At 43.1% G+C, this 16,572-nt stretch overlaps 1 protein-coding gene across 2 annotated transcripts in view; it reads right to left on the minus strand.

Annotated features, from left to right (window-relative positions):
- Positions 1-16,572, minus strand: part of PPARGC1A (PPARG coactivator 1 alpha) — a 608,542-nt gene that overhangs the window by 383,113 nt on the left and 208,857 nt on the right. For both annotated transcript variants that reach the window (XM_060278952.2, XM_060278951.2), the window contains exon 2: positions 9,316-9,375. In XM_060278952.2, coding sequence (XP_060134935.2) covers positions 9,316-9,375 — 60 coding nt within the window. The remainder of the gene's footprint in view (positions 1-9,315; positions 9,376-16,572) is intronic.

The following is a 16,572-nucleotide window of genomic DNA, read 5'->3' on the forward strand; positions in this document are numbered from 1 at the left end:
AAATAATATCCACCTGCCTGATATATCAACTCCTTGCAAAACGTTGCAGAAAAGGACTGACAGAGAAAGTGAGACATTGCTCTGGAAGAACCCACGCTCGTTGCTATATACTCAGGGAACCGAAAAGATAAGAGGACTCTTTTGTACAGCAAGTGGTCTAAACAAATAAATTACAGGCTTGATAACCTTTTGTTTCCAAAACTCTGCCATTTGCACGGCTCTTGTTAGGGCTGTTGTCAGGCCCAGTATGAATCCCAAATTGTGAAGGCTTTTGTGACTGAGCTATAAAAATTTACTCTGGGGCAGAACCTTGGCAATTGCTTGGGGCGGGGAGGACAGAGAGAGAACGAAAGAGAATGACTGAAGCAGGGAAAGTGAAGCTGAAAATGAAACTTGAACTCTTCACTTATGCACCCAATCCTGTCTTGCCCAGTCTACTAAAAATATGTGACATCACAGGCACTGGCGGAGGAAGGGGGTGCGATGGGTGCAGTCTTCCCTAGGTGTCATCCCTGAGGGGGGTGACATCACTGCCCCACCCCCGGGACGCTCATAGCTCGCTCCGCCTCTGATCACAGGACATACAGCTAGCTACCCCTGGTTTTTCTATAGGCAAGGACCAATCTGGGGCCAGGACATCAGTCTATTTATGGTGTATTCCTTTCATGCATGTTCACTCCTCATATTCACCCATTCTTCAGACGTGTTCAAAGGAAGCCGACTATCTTGATCCTCAGTATAGCATGTCTAAGTGTATTTTGATATTTTGCTAAAAATGACGTTTGAATTTTTTCAGTTCCTATCCACAAGTTAGTCTGGGAGCCTAGTTAGCCAGTTCAGTACAGTGGCACCTCTACTTACGAATAACTCTACTTACGAATGTTTCTACTTACGAATGGAGCTCCGTCCGACATCTTAGATGCGGTTCAGATAGGATTTTTTCTACTTACGAATTTTTAGATAGGGTTGCTTCGACTTACGAATTTTTTCTCCCAATGCATTCCTATGGGATTCAACTTACAATTTTTTTCGACTTACAAATGTGTGTTCGGAACGCATTAAATTCGTAAGTAGAGGTACCACTGTAGTTGGAGCCAAAGCCGTCCTGGGTTGCCTGAGCCGCTGCCCAAAACATCCATTTCAGGGTGCTGGCAACCGCCAGTGGGGATCCTTCCAGTGGCACTTCTGCTCACATGTTTGGCACACACAATACTTACTAGGACGGGGCAAAGATTTTAAAGGGCATGAAGTTGAATCCTGTCTACAGAGTAAAGTGATGGGCAATTATTACATGGGAGAACAAAATGTCATGCAAAAGGATATTGGGTTACTCGGAGGCAAACTTTATTTTGCTGACATTTACAATTGTCCCTGAAGAAGATACATGCCAATACTTGTTGGGCACTTTTCCATTAGGGACGCGGGTGGCGCTGTGGTCTAAACCACAGAGCCTAGGGCTTGCCGATCAGAAGGTTGGCGGTTTGAATCCCCGCGATGGGGTGAACTCCTGTTGCTCGGTCCCAGCTCCTGCCAACCTAGCGGTTCAAAAGCACATCAAAGTGCAAGTAGATAAATAGGCGGGAAGGGAAATGACATTTCTGTGCATTGCTCTGGTTCGCCAGAAGTGGCTTATTCATGCTGGCCACATGTCTGCAGACAAACGCCAGCTCCCTCGGCCTATAGAGCGAGATGAGCGCCACAACCCCAGAGTTGTCCACAACTGGACCTAATGGTCATCTTTTTACTTTTCCGTTGCAATGCATTTGTCTTTTTGCACATGCCATTTCAGATGGGGGACTGCATTATTTAATGTCCCCTTGTGTCAACATCTCCCTGCTTGTGGAAAACTCTCAATGTTGGGATAAAATATTCTGGTTTTAATGTATATATGTGTCTGGGGTTTTTTGCTTACAATGTTTTAAGTGGCTTTGAGTTGTCATGGCAAAAAAGCAACTAATATATTTAAGAAGTAATGATAACAATAGGCATGTCCATCGCTTTTATTTTGAAGAGTTAACAGTGGAGACTTATGAAGGTTTCCTTGCTCTTTTGCATGTATGAGCTCATAGGTGGGTAGATATAAAATGTGTTAATTTGTTAATAAATATTAATCTTCATTGAAATGCCAGGAATGATGGGATATACCACACTGAGCGCCAAGGTCTTCCAAGCGGCCCCCTTAGTGTGTGGTGCGAAAGAGGGCTGATTATTGTTCTTAATCATTGCAATGAACTTGGTACTTTAACTCAACCAGATTACGCTGAGCTAGGCATTGTACAAGGACACAGTAAACAAATTACCTCTGCTTTTTAAATGCATAAATCCTGAAAGGCAAGTCGTGATTGTTGGCAAAAGCAACAAAGCTGGCATGGGTGACAGACGTAGCAGGCGGAAGGCAACAACTTTAAAAAGTCAGGATTTGAAACTATAGGTGGTCTGCCTTCACAGTTTGCAGCTAATCAGTACCTCTAATCAATAGTAAAGACAATTCTATATTGTGAGAAAGGTCTATTGTGAGAGAGGCTGTTTCCACTATACACTTTTGGAAAGACTCACAGAAGGGGTGAAAATGTGGCTTCACATTTGACATTTTCTGCGAGATGGAATTGTGATGCAAATGCCTGACATGAAGATAAAAAATTTGGTGTGCTTAGGTTGTACTTCATAACCCAATAAATTCATTCTCAGTTTTCCTGTCTTCCTGCTGAGCCCTTCAGGAGGAAGGGCAACATAAGAGGAGGATACAAGATCAGAATAGTTGTGGTAGTCAAAGCAGGCCAGGATTGAAGCACAGGCAGGAACTGATGATGCAATCAATGAAGAAAATTCTAAACACTGGAAGAAATTTGTGGCGAGGAATGAAAATTAAACAGGAATTCTAGACAAGTTCAGCTTGAAATTAAATACCACTGAATTCATTGGTATTCTTCGGTAAGTGTGTGTCTAGGCTTAGTTAGGGCTGTGCATGTTTATGTAGAAGTAAATCCCAGTAAATCAGCCCTGAGTGCTCACTGGAAGGACAGATCCTGAAGCTGAGGCTCCAGTACTTTGGCCACCTCATGAGGAGAGAAGACTCCCTGGAAAAGACCCTGATGTTGGGAAAGATTGAGGGCACAAGGAGAAGGGGACAACAGAGTACGAGATGGTTAGACAGTGTTCTTGAAACCACGAACATGAGTTTGACCAAACTGCGGGAGGCAGTGGAAGACAGGAGTGCCTGGCATGCTCTGGTGCATGGGGTCACGAAGAGTCGGACACGATTAAACGACTAAACAACAACAACAAATCCCACCGAGATTAGTCATTGCTAAGAGTCTGAAAGGGACAAAAATAGATTTTTTATTATTATGAATATGAATTGAGGGACCGTTGAATGTATACATAGTTGAGGAGTGGATATAACCAAAACAGCAAAGGTGAGATAAAGCAGCAGGAGATTACTTTGAATGTTCAGCTCTTAATGAACTTTTTAGGTTTATTCAGAGTGTAAACAGATTGGCCTACTAAACTGAAAGTTATGAAAGACGTTTCTGGACAGGAAGCCCACCCCTTCCAGATGACAAGTTGGCACCAGAAAGGATCACAAAGTTGTCTCTCTCTCTCTCTCTGTCTCTCTCTCTCTCTCTCTCTCTCTCTGTGTGTGTGTGTGTGTGTGTGTGTGTGAGATAAACTTTATTAAAGGCTAACCCAAAGAAGTAGATATTTGGCAGAAGAAACATACCCTCCAAGTGTCCCTATTTTCCAGGGACAGTCCCAGAATTTTGAATGCCATCCCAGCTTCTGACTTGATTCCAGAATGTCTCTATTTCCCTCGCCACCACTGAGCTCGGGGAAGAGGATAAGTTGGCGCTTGCCCTGAGCGATGGCGGCATTGGAGTAGGGGCTGTGAGGCTGTGGTGGCCTCTCCATGGCCGCTGCTTCCAGCCTCCTCCCTTGGGCAGCTCATAGCAGCTGCCGGAGAGCAGGTGAGGTGTCTAATATTGCCCCTTTGTAAAATTCATTTATTGGTGTGTGTTTTCCTTTTTGTAAATCTACCAAAGAATGAAATAAAAATAAAATCGGGATTGAGGGCTTTAGTGTAGTGGCGGCGGCACTCAATCTTCTTACGACAGGAAATGCTTAGGGAGGGGGTCAGGAAATGGGGTAAGGTCAGTTGGGGGGTTGAGAAATATCTCTATTCTCATCTGAGGAATGTTGGAGCATACACAAAAGTAGCCATTGTGTTCCATGCTTTGGTTGATAAAAAATACCTTAACCGTACAGGAAGGCACTTGTTAGTTATTTGACGATATATAGGTCAAGGCCTACTCAAAAATATGACTATGATAATAAAGGGCTACTCCCCTTCCCATTAAACCTTGGAAGCTGCCTTATACATACTTTCTAATTTAATTGTAGAGAAACAATAATTCCATCTGAAGAGAAGAACCAGTCCGGAGACCATCAACCTCTCCTAATAAAATTATCTCTTAAATGCTTGCTTCAAATATATTCCCATGACATAAGTATTCTGAAGAAAGCTGTCATGCTTGGGCCACATTTGCTTTCAAATAAACTTGCAATGGATTTTGTTTATTTTTAAATCCAGCGGTCCTTTCCTCTACTGCATGCCATCCATCATAAAAATGTGGGATACAGATTAGCTTTTAGACTCCTTTCAGCTCTTATAATTTACAGTGTCACTGTGAGCATATGCAAAAGGAGGACAAACACGAATTTTCTCATATTTCCACTCCTTAATGTGGCGTTTTGTACAAATGAAAAGCAGGAAGCTTAGGCGGTGGCTGCCAAATTTAATGATATCAGGTGCAGCTGAAATGTCTTAGTACATCCCAAAGTTATGCAGAATAAAGAACTACTTATTTGAATTGCATCCAAACCTCTATCTCCAGGGCAATCCAAGACTAGATTTGTTTGTATGTTTCCACTAAATGCCACTGTGCCATATGAGATAAGAGATTGTATTTGAAATAACAGCCACTTCCAATTTTTGGCTCCCATGTAGAGCAGGGTTTATCAATTTTGATCGTGCTTATCCAGAATTAGTTGTCAGGTTTCAGTTGCTGGCAGGAATCAGACAACAAAAATTCAACATTAGTACCGAATGACTAATCCGGCCTTGTGGAAGAAGAAAGCACAAACAATTATGCTGTGATTGGGAGTGGCTGACTGCATTTCAAATATCAGCACTTCTATATTATAATAGCATGTATTAACAAAACCGGACCGACATTAAAAGGAATCAGTCTAAGCATCCATTGGGCAGGGTGAGGGATGCTAACCTGTATGTAAAATGACAAAAATGTGGTGCTAGTTATTTGCAAACAGAAGAGTGATTAGCCATGCCAATATGAGACTGTATTACTTTGGTTATCCAATAATAAAAATTCAGCAATATTATGCAAAGCAACAGTGCAACAAAGTTCTTAGGAGATACACCAATGATCTGGGGATGTCATAATTATTAGCATTTGCCATGGGCTTACCAACATACCTCCAGCTTTATAACTACTATTGCTGCTGCTGCTGCTACTACTACTACTACTACTACTACAAACTCAAATCCCAGCATTCACCAATACATTATAAAATGAGAATGAGGCAGAAGAATGGAAGCCTCTTTTCCAAGACATTGGGCAGATTTTGGTGCAATACTGGCTTATACCTACACATGCCAGCAGGGCCGTCTTGAGCATACCTGGCCCCCTGGCACACTCTAATTAAATGCGCTGCATTTGCCTATGGGAAGTGCACATCGAAAGAGGTAACGTCACTTCAAGAAATAGCCTCTCTCTATGGGACTCAAACGCTACCAATAGTTTCATTCCAATTATCTGAACATCTTACATCAGACATAGGCAAACTCGGCCCTCCAGATGTTTTGGGACTACAACTCACATCATCCCTGACCACCGGTCCTGTTAGCTAGGGATGATGGGAGTTGTAGTCCCAAAACATCTGGAGGGGCGAGTTTGCCTATGCCTGTCTTACATCCACAATTCTTTCCCACAAACAATGATGCCTTACTTTAAGTTTCCAAACCACATATTTGCAGGAGAAAGGGGAACAGCAAAGCCATGATCAAAATGTGACCTTAGAACTCATGCTACAAACCTACCAACCAATCCACCATCAATGTCCCTTACAAATAATATTTCATGATTTTCAGACAGTGACATGATTTTTAGCACGTAACAGCCTCATATACATCAAAATCCTTTCCATATGTGAAAGGATTGGTGAGATGTACAGCATGGGCGTACCCAGGATCAAAACTAGGGGGGGGCAAGGGGAGGGGCCAAGGCACGGAAGGGGAGGGGCCACAAAGTGGGCGGGAACAGCGAACTCGCGCTCCGCCGGGCTGTGCCCCTCCCTAGAAGCAGGGCTGGTGGGCGGAGGCGGAGCCCAGCCCAGCTGAGCGCGAGTTCAGCGTTCCCGCCCGCAGCGCCGCGCTCCCTGGTTCCCCGCCGCGCTTGGCCTTGCCTGAGGGCGCGCCGGGGAGCTGGAGGGAGGGTGCGGCGCGGTGCGGCGGGAATGGCGAACTCGCGCTCCGCCGGGCTGTGCTCCGCCTCTGCCCACCAGCCCTGCTTCTAGAGTAGGGCAGCTGCCCTAACTTGCCGCATGGTGGGTACGCCCTTGATGTACAGCACTTCAGAGATTCAAACACACACACAACAGCATTAGTGATCAGGATTCACTGTCCTCTTTCCGTGAGTCAATCAGCAAAAGTATCTCTGAGCCAAACTGAATCAGGTTGTTTAAAAATAGCAGAGAAGCATTAAACTCTGTTACACTGGTCTCAGTGGATAGCTTGGGTTTTGGTCTGTCTGATCAGATCTCCTATTCTTCCTTTCATTGTTCGTATTTCTAATTCATTAGTATAGCACAGCACGCTATATGTAAGAGGATGTTGCAACCTAATGAAGATTTTCTCTTCACTCACTTTCAAAACAAAAAAAGCGGGTTCACTTTTGTTGTTGTTGTTGTTCTGTTTTTAATGGTATGGTGAAAGATTTTCATCTCGTCAGGTTTTATTTTCCTCCCATTGACATTATCTCTTAATTAAAAGAAAAGATAAATAGATTCGAGCAGGTGCTGTAGCTGATATGAAACATAGCGGTTGCTTTTTTTTAAGTCCAGTCAGACAGACAACAGCTGAGTTTTCCAGCCAGCCAATTTTGGTAGCAAAACATACTCAGCAGTAAGAGAGGGTATATATGTATGTCTGGGCGGCAATGGCAGCGGGGGGGGGGGGTACTCTCCAGTTCTGGAGTATTCCCCCCCCCCTGAACCTAAAATCCCAGCTAATAGCAGTTCAGAAGGCAAATTTTCTCTCCATCTTTGCTATCTCATACTACATTTACTACATGCAACCCTAGCTTTTCCATTGGGATCTCCAAAAGATGTTTATTCGGCTTTACGCCCATCATAAAACACAACACAACAAAATAAAGAAAACAGCGGACTCGTACAAGCCACAAATAATATAACAGAATTCACAGCTCACAAGGAAAAATATTAACAATTCAAAAAGAAAAGTTTAAGATTATGATTAAAAATTTAGACACTACGCTAAAATCAATATCTGATGTCATTATAGAAAATTCTTATAACTATAAATAATCAGCTAACATTCCATTCCGTCTCTTGTACGAGAGGACAGCAGTTAGGAATTTAGCAACCTGTAGAGTAATATAAGGATCCACATCTTGAAGAACCCAGGCAAGCTGTAGGTCAATTGGTTTGTCAGCCATAGGCTGGATCATGGAGTTTAGTATACTAGCACAAGCCGAACTGTACATAGGACAGATAAACATAACTATCTCATTCGCCATTGGGATCTCCTGTGCAACTCAGCAACAGTGCCACACCAAGAGCACAGGCTGCAGGGCTGTGAATTTTGCTCAACAGCACATCATAAGGGGGAGGTTTGTGTGTGTATGTTTTAACAGGAAAAACTCGTCAGAGAAAGTCTTCTTCAAATGCATTAAAAAGTAAGCAACTCAGCGCCATAAGGAATTGAGGCTAAGGCATGCACTAAATATTGCAACACTTCTGATAGAACCTGTAAAGGCGCCTTAGGAAGCTGAAGTCAATGCATTCAAACGAAAAACACAAACACAGCACAAATGCTTCCCATCAGCTGCCCAGTGCTGTACTAAATGTTCAATGATCTACTGAGCGTTTGAGAGTACACTCGGTTAGAAACCTGGATTGCTCCCCCCCCCAATATTATATGCAATAAACACAACACACAAGAAGGATCAACAATACCATGGACATTTTACATTCTGCTCTACAAAAAATTCATCCAGCTGGCGAAGTATTTTGATTTCAATGCCTTTGATCAAACATAGTTAGGGCCATTTCACACACTACATAGAGACAAATCTGGACTTGTAACTGAAAATATACTCAATAGGCACTGCAGTTAATCAGAACTCTGTGATGAGTATACCACCTGGACACATCCTTGTCAACATTCACACTTTCCATTCTTTATGTACATTTAAAGCATCTTAAATGTCCACCTCAAATATGTTAAGTGTGGTGGCCCTTGGAATTACCCTAAAAGTCTGACATCTCTACTTAAAACTGCCCTGGAGTAACTTATGACAAAGCGCAGTATAGAAATTTATTGAATACGTGAGTAATTTTTTAAGAAAACCCAATGAGGGAAGAAACCCATTTCATGTCTTTTAAGTATTTTGCAAATGTTTCCATTTAGAAGCGGCCACACTGGAAAAGTGACCAACAGATTGAATATCTACATGAGGTTCCACACAGTTGTGGAACACCTGGCAACTCCCTTACAAGAGTGGACACCGGAAGCAAGAGTGGGGGATGCAGAGGTGAAACAAATAGGGAAGCAAAAAACCTCAAAGTCTGTCAAACAATTTCTCCTGCAATCTGACCCACTACTCTGAAGGATCTCTGATAGAGAAGACCCTTGCCTTCCCTACTGAGACATTCAGCTTCACTCCAAATCAGTGCCAGAAAACTAGAACTTGGAACAAGCAGACATTGTTATATCCACATCAGTGGTGAGCAGAATACTTGCTTCCATAGCAAACATCTCTGGGTCCCTAGAGGCTCCTTGGTCAGACCAGGGCTGTAGCCTCTGAAGTGCGCTTTAGGGACAAAGTCTGTGGAGGCACTTCCTACAATCTGCCAACAGAAATCTGCTTATGCATATTACTCAACACACACAGGTGCAGCTCTAATTCTTTAACTAGGTTTTTCCACGTACCCACTGTTCTAGCTGCATTGCGTTCACAAATTATTCAGCAATTTAAAGGTGGTATTTTTTTTTACCTGTGCACTGTTGAAAAGAATGTTGCATTCCTTCATCGGGAGATCAGCACTGGAAAGAGCCTGCAAAAAACAAAAGCAAAAATCAGGACAAAGGTATATCAACTGAATGACAACTAGCATTAACAGATTTGAACTTGAGTCTGAAATGTTGGAACCTGGAATACTCCACCAACAGAGATTCAGCCGGTGCCTTCTGTTTCAACTTTTAAACACCTGCTGAAAACGTCTCTATTCTGCCAGGGCTGTGCAGGCAATTAAGAATATACCTTTCCACAATGCTGAACTGATTTCTGATCCTAACTTTTAAATATGGTTTTATTGTATTGCATTGTACGACTGCCATAAACTGCCCCTCTGATTTTTTTTTTTTTATGAATAGTAATATACAAGTATTTTTTTATAAATCAATGAGGCAGAGATACCTGTTGTTTAGGGCCACTGAAGGTTGTTCACTGAGGTACCTATGGATCTTTGTCTTAAGACCAAACTAGACATGACACAGGTTGCAAGACTGGGATTTTATTTTTACTACTTAGCAGTCCTAAGGGCTTTGAAGATGATGGGAAATGTACTCTTAGCGAAGTTTAAAACCCTTACACCCTATCCATTTTGTGATCTAAATTTGCACCTACCCTATGTCTACTTTCTCATGAAGATCTTTGTTTGCTATCTTGAAAAATGTCTTAATTGAGGTAACCAGCATGTGCACAATTTTCTTGAATTCTGTTAGATAGCTGTGGAATCCTCATGAAGATCAAGCAAAGGTGAAGGAGCTTGGATGTTTCTCCAAGGGTGAAAGGTTGTTTTCTGCTGCTCCAGAGAAGCGGACACAGAGCAATGGATTCAAACTACAAGAAAGAAGATTCTACCTAAGCCTTAGGAAGAACTTCCTGACAGTAAGAACTGTTCGTCAGTGGAATTTGCTGCCAAGGAATGTGGTGGAGTCTCCTTCTTTGGAGGTCTTTAAGCAGAAGCTTGACAGCCATATGTCAAGAATGCTTTGATGGTGTTTCCTGCTTGGCAAGGGGTTGCACTGGATGGCCCTTGTGGTCTCTTCCAACTCTATGATTCTCTTCTAGAGTTAAAGATTTTGTTCACATGTAATGCTAAACCATGGTTTAGTGCTACTTCCATGATCTCAGCTAAGCCTGAGCTGGAACAGCCCTTCCAGTCTTCATAATGGGAGCACTGTGGTTCAGCTCACAATCCAATTTCACATTCACCCAGAAATTCAGTGCGACTTACTTTCTAATAAGCTTGTTTAAGATTGCAGTTCTAGACTGAAGTCTTATATAGTCCTACCTTGGAAGTTGAACGGAATCTGTTCCAGAAGTCCGTTCAACTTCCAAGACATTTAGAAACCAAAGCACGAATTGGAAGCCGTGGAAGCCCTATTGGACATTCAGGTTCGAAAGAACGTTCACAAACCGGAACACTCACTTCCAGGTTTGTGGCATTCGAGAGCCAAAACATCTGAGTACCAAGGTGTTCGGGATCCAAGGTACACACTTACCGGTACCTATCTCACTCAACACAATGGGGTTTACTTCTGAGTAGACACAAAAAGGATTGTGGTGTTAGCTACACTTGAACTTTTTGTAATAATGTAACTCTGCATCAAAAAAGCATAGCAGGTTATTTTAAAAGGGGAAAAAAATAACACATATAAAATATGTAGAAGATTGCTCCTCGCAAGAAGCAATATATGCTGGTAACAAAGAACAAAAGGATACATGGAAATGTGTCAGTTAATAAGAAACAGCTCCAGTTCTGCAAAGATCTAGGACATGAGCTAGACTCAGCATAGCAGAGCTACAGAGAGTGTGCAATATGAACTATTAGCCATGTATCTTCAAAAGAAGCAAGCCCGTGAAATTCCATCACCCTCAATCTGAAAGCACTTTACGTGGCCATGAGACCCACTGAAATCAATGAGACTTAATTTCACATGGAATAAAATGCAGAGGTATTCGTTCACACAGCTGTTACTGTGCACAGAAATAGTTGCCTGTGGCTGGGGAGGGGATTCTGGACGTTGCCTCCCTTCTCCCTGATTGCACTTAATCTGGTCTGCCCCTTTAGCGTTATACCTCCAAGCGGTACACTATAAATATTATTCCCCTTAGTATGCAGGCAAACAGGCTGGCAAAACACTAAAGTGACTCAGTTGATTAGTTTTTGTCAGTTACAATGCACATTTATCTATAAATGCAATCCTCTGTAAGATCGATATGTTTATTGAGTTCATTTTTCAATAAAGTTTGAGATGTCCTCAATTAATAAGTTGAAACATAACCTATAAAAGCTACTCATCCAGCACAATCTCCAGCCTGCCCCACAATACAGGAGAGAAGCACAAACTGGACCATTTTACTCTGAGATTGTCCCCGCTCTTGGCAGCACTACAGCAAGATACAAAATATGCTAGGAGGAGGAGGAGGAGGAGGAGGAGGAGTTTGGATTTGATACCCCGCTTTATCACTACCCTAAGGGGTCTCAAAGCGGCTAACAATCTCCTTTCCCTTCCTCATAACTAACGCAACAACCACTTTGTGTCTCTGGTTCCTCAAAATATAAAAAGGTAAAGGTAAATGACCCCTGACAGTTAAGTCCAGTCGCAGATGACACTTGGGTTGCAGCGCTCATCTCGCTTTACAGGCCGAGGGAGCCGGCGTTTGTCTGCAGACAGTTTTTCTGGGTCATGTGGCCAGCATGACTAAGCCGCTTCTGGCGAAACCAGAGCAGCGCACGGAAACAGAGTTTCCCCTCCCGCCGGAGCGGTACCTATTTATCTTCTTGCACTTTTTGCGTGCTTTCGAACTGCTAGGTTGGCAGGAGCTGGGACTGAACAATGGGAGCTCACCCCATCGCAGGGGCTCGAACTGCCGAACCTTCCGACCGGCAAGCCCTAGGCTCAGTGGTTTACACCACAGTGCAACCCACGTCCCTAAGGCTGCAATACTAAGGAACAATTTTAACTGGACCTGGTGGGACTTACTTCTGACTAAACATGTTTCATTGATTTATTAGTAGGAGCCTATTTTGACCCCTGAGGGTTAGGTCACAATTGTTTGTTTGTTGTGTTTAACAAGGCTCTGGTATGTAACAGGCAACAAAAAAGACTAATGTGAATACCATCCTTTGCCAGCTCACTATTCTGTGACTGTCTGCTGATCCTAACAAGTTGCTATGCTCTTGAAGAGGTCCATGTGTGTAGACAGATATAAATAATGGACCAACCCAACTGCCTGCATGTTTAGGCTATCTTTAGGTGGTCATGATGAGCTCCTCCCCCACTTACACTATTGCCTTTCATAAAATCTTTGTTAGTATTTAAGGTGCAAATCGGATCCTCTTAACCAGGCATCCCCAAACTGTGGCCCTCCAGATGTTTTGGCCTACAACTCCCATGATCCCTAGCTAACAGGACCAGTGGTTGGGGAAGATGGGAATTGTAGTCCAAAACATCTGGAGGGCCAAAGTTTGGGGATGCCTGCTCTTAACTGAGGAACCGGGTTGTGCACTGGGAGCACGAAACCCCCTCTTTAGCACGGAGCAGTGCTCTGTTCCGCGCTGGGGTATGGCACCACGGTCACCCCAAGGAGGTGCTCCAATGGGAGCGCAAGGTGTGTGGCCATGGGACCAATTTAAACCATGGCCCGACGCTGGAAGCCTTCTTGGCCTCGAGTCGCGGAACACCCGCCCGCCCACCCTCTTTTTTAGGTGTGTCTTTGGCCTTGCTATGGACTTTGGTTGGTCGCCCGTTTTGGATCGGGGGCATGGTAGGAATTTTTTTCCATTTGGCAGATTGGCACTGGCCTCTTGGTTTTCACCTACCTCGTAGCAAGTCACAACTTTGCAATGTTTGGCGGTTAGGCACTGGACTAGTGATGTGGGGGGGACTGTGCAGTACTCACCTGCCCCTCCACAATCTAGGGTATTCCATTAAAGGAATCCGGGGGTCTGGATTTCATCCAAAGCCCACAGAGGGGTGAGGGCCATGCTCCCTCTTCGTGTGGTTACTCTTACCAGACTCCCTGCAAGGCGGACAGGAGTCAGTTATAGTTTTGGATTCCAGTGCCTAAGCCAATACCGCTCACATTCTGTATTCAATAAAGTTGTGGCCAAAATTTTCCCATTAACATTTAAACTTAATTCATGTGTCATTGTGTCTTTATTACCCAGGGGGTGGCCTGTGGCCTGAACTCTTGGCTCTCTTTCCTAAAATAGGTAACGTGTTTATGCCTCTGGAATAGGCAAAGGAAAACACCCAGGTGAAGGCCATGCAGTTTATGTGATTCCATACCTTCCAACATTTCGCTGATGAAATGCATAGGGATGCATAGGTGCCAAGTTCCAGATTGAAAAAACCAGGATCAGCAGTGCCGCTGCACCGGAAGTCGCTTCTATGCACTTCCGGACATGCGTAGAAGCGACCTCTGGCGCTACGGACATTTTGGAAATGGGCACAGCAGCATCGGAAGTTGCTTCTACGCATGTCCAGAAGTGCATAGAAGCGACTTCTGGTGCCAGCGTGGCACCAGAAGAACATGGCCGCCGGCAGGAGCTCCGTAATCCGGGGGAATACGGGGTATTTTGCCATTCGGGACACCTGCGGGAAACGGTAAGAAAATACGGGGGTTTCCAGGGGAAACGGGGTACTTGGCAGCTATGTAGGGATGTCCTAAGGAAAAGTAGGACATTCCAGAATCAAATCAGAAACCGGGACGGCTTCTGTATATCCGGGACTATCCCTGGAAAATAGGGGCACTTGGAGAGTCTGTACACATTCTTTTATTTCTTCGATAATCTAATGACTATTCTGGCATATATTTCATGGATATGCAAGAAACATGTTTGTCCAGAAAGCCATTGTGGTTGTGCACATATTTGTAGATGAACAGGACTGTAGATTTAGCTGTAATCCAGAATTCAGAATCTTAGCAGATTGTATAAACCTTTGTGTGTTTGAAGATAAAAATGCGTCTTCTTCAGCTTTACTGGGAGTGACTAAACTCAGAGTCTTGCCAGCAGGAGTTTTGCTTAGTTAAGGATTTGGGGATCTCAGTATTTGTTTGAAGGAGATATGAAATGAAAGCTTTCGCCACTCATGTTCTTCAAACCTTGCAGAAGTTTAATTTTTTTAACCCTTAGAGTCACAAATTCCTACTGGTTCAAGAGAAATGACGCTTGGACATTGCAAGCAGGCCATTGCGACCCCTGATGATATCAGATAAAAACTTCTGAGGACTGCAAATCTAATGATTTTGTCTAAGCCTTTTCAATATCCAGTTTTATAGTTAACTATATATTTTAATGATTAGTGAACGGCCCATCTCAAAGCAAATTACAAAACTAATGACTATTAGATACGAAAGAAATGTAGCGTTAGTGGTTGGTATTTAAAAAAAGATTGGGAAAAATACATTTCAAGACTCTGATCTACATATTACAGTTTTTTAAAAAATGATGTTCTTGTTTTCATGGCTATTCTTCTCCCCGCAATAAACATTTCCTTCACATCAAGTCAGTAAGAACTGATTAGGAAAAAGTATCTTAGTTCTCTATATATGATCAAGCTTCAAATTACAGCACTGTGATTACACTGCTTTACACCAAGATATTCCAAATCCTTCAATATCAGGATTTCAAGTTAACCCCTAACAGACGACTATTCTCTTGAGATGGCTGCTGGCACAGCTGCAGGGTGTGAGATAATTGGTATAGTCTTTTACTCCTTTGCTGAAATGCACACACACTCACACACACACACACACGTATGTCTCTGTAAGGGAGACTGGGGAAATTCCCAGGCTAAAAGAGCCAGGTGGACTTCCTAACCTGTCCACTGGAAAGTAAACCTGGTATAAAACTGATGTCTGATAACAGATAAATAGTTCAGGAACAAATCTGAAAGCAGAAGTGTTGGTGCAATGAAAAAATAGGTATATAAAGGAAGAATTCTGGGGTGCCGAGATTCAGGCTTGGGGCAAGTACTCTTTGGTGAGAGAATCCCAGTGGAGATAAAGAAGAAGGAAGAAGAAGAAGAAGAAGAAGAAGAAGAAGAAGAAGAAGAAGAAGAAGATGAGGATGAGGAAGAGGAAGAGGAAGAAGAAGAGGAAGAGGAAGAGGAAGAGGAGGAGGAGGAGGAGGAGGAGGAGGAGGAGGAGGAGGAGTTTGGATTTGATATCCCGCTTTATCACTACCCGAAGGAACAATATCCTTTCCCCTCCTTCCCCACAACAAACACTCTGTGAGGTGAGTGGGGCTGAGAGACTTCAGAGAAGTGTGACTAGCCCAAGGTCACCCAGCAGCTGCATGTGGAGGAGCGGAGACACGAACCCAGTTCCCCAGATTACGAGTCTACCGCTCTTAACCACTACACCACACTGGCCCTAAAATCACAAAGTAGCAAAGTGTGGACATATAGGCTGTTAGATCTTTAAAATGTCATTGTTAGTTCCAAAGTTTCCCTCTTCCCCTAGCATAGTAAAAGCCCACAAGTTTGGTAAGTTTAAAATGGTTTACTTACAAACTCTCCAAAGGTTAGGTTCATGTGCTTTTCCATAAAGCATTCAGAAAAGGTTGCACAGGCAATAAAACATGGCTTAGATACAGTGGTGAAAGTTGCTAAATTCTTGATACAAGAACTCAAGAGAGGCTTGTTAGAGTCATGTTGACGGAACTGAAGCAACCAGTTCAGAACCTCTTCACACTTTGAGGTTCTTAGGTAGACTGAGGTACAACAATAGGCTTGATTACTTTCCTCCCAAGGTGAAGGAAAGGGACATTGCTAAGACAGCTTACTCTATGGTCTTAACCCCTTCATGCATTAATTAGACTTAAGCATGTTGGTTAGATGAAGCTGGTTATCCCACATGAAGTAAGATAGGTCATTCTAAAAGCTCATGCAATATAGGACTCATCTTAAAATTGACTCACTTGGCATTTATAATTCTTTTGTTTTATTTTTAAAAGGCAATCAGGTAACCTAATATCTACATTTACAACTTATAATTGACTGCTCCCTCTTTCATCACAAGAGGCAGAAGCTTCAAAAATGAATGGAAGAATAAGTTTCTCAAAAAACACCTGCTGACAATAAGGCTTTCCTCACTGAGATGTGGGTACAAGTTAACCCGCCTGAACATCATTCAGCTCCAAAGGTGCTCCAAAGAGAAATTATTCCTGTTCAGTATTTATAAATGATCTTGGACAATGTGCAACATTGTTTACCGTAGACAATGCACAACAAGA

The sequence above is a fragment of the Zootoca vivipara genome, chromosome Z1, assembly GCF_965207765.1.
Source record: "Zootoca vivipara chromosome Z1, rZooViv2.hap1.1, whole genome shotgun sequence".
Classification (NCBI taxonomy): Eukaryota; Metazoa; Chordata; class Lepidosauria; order Squamata; family Lacertidae; genus Zootoca; species Zootoca vivipara.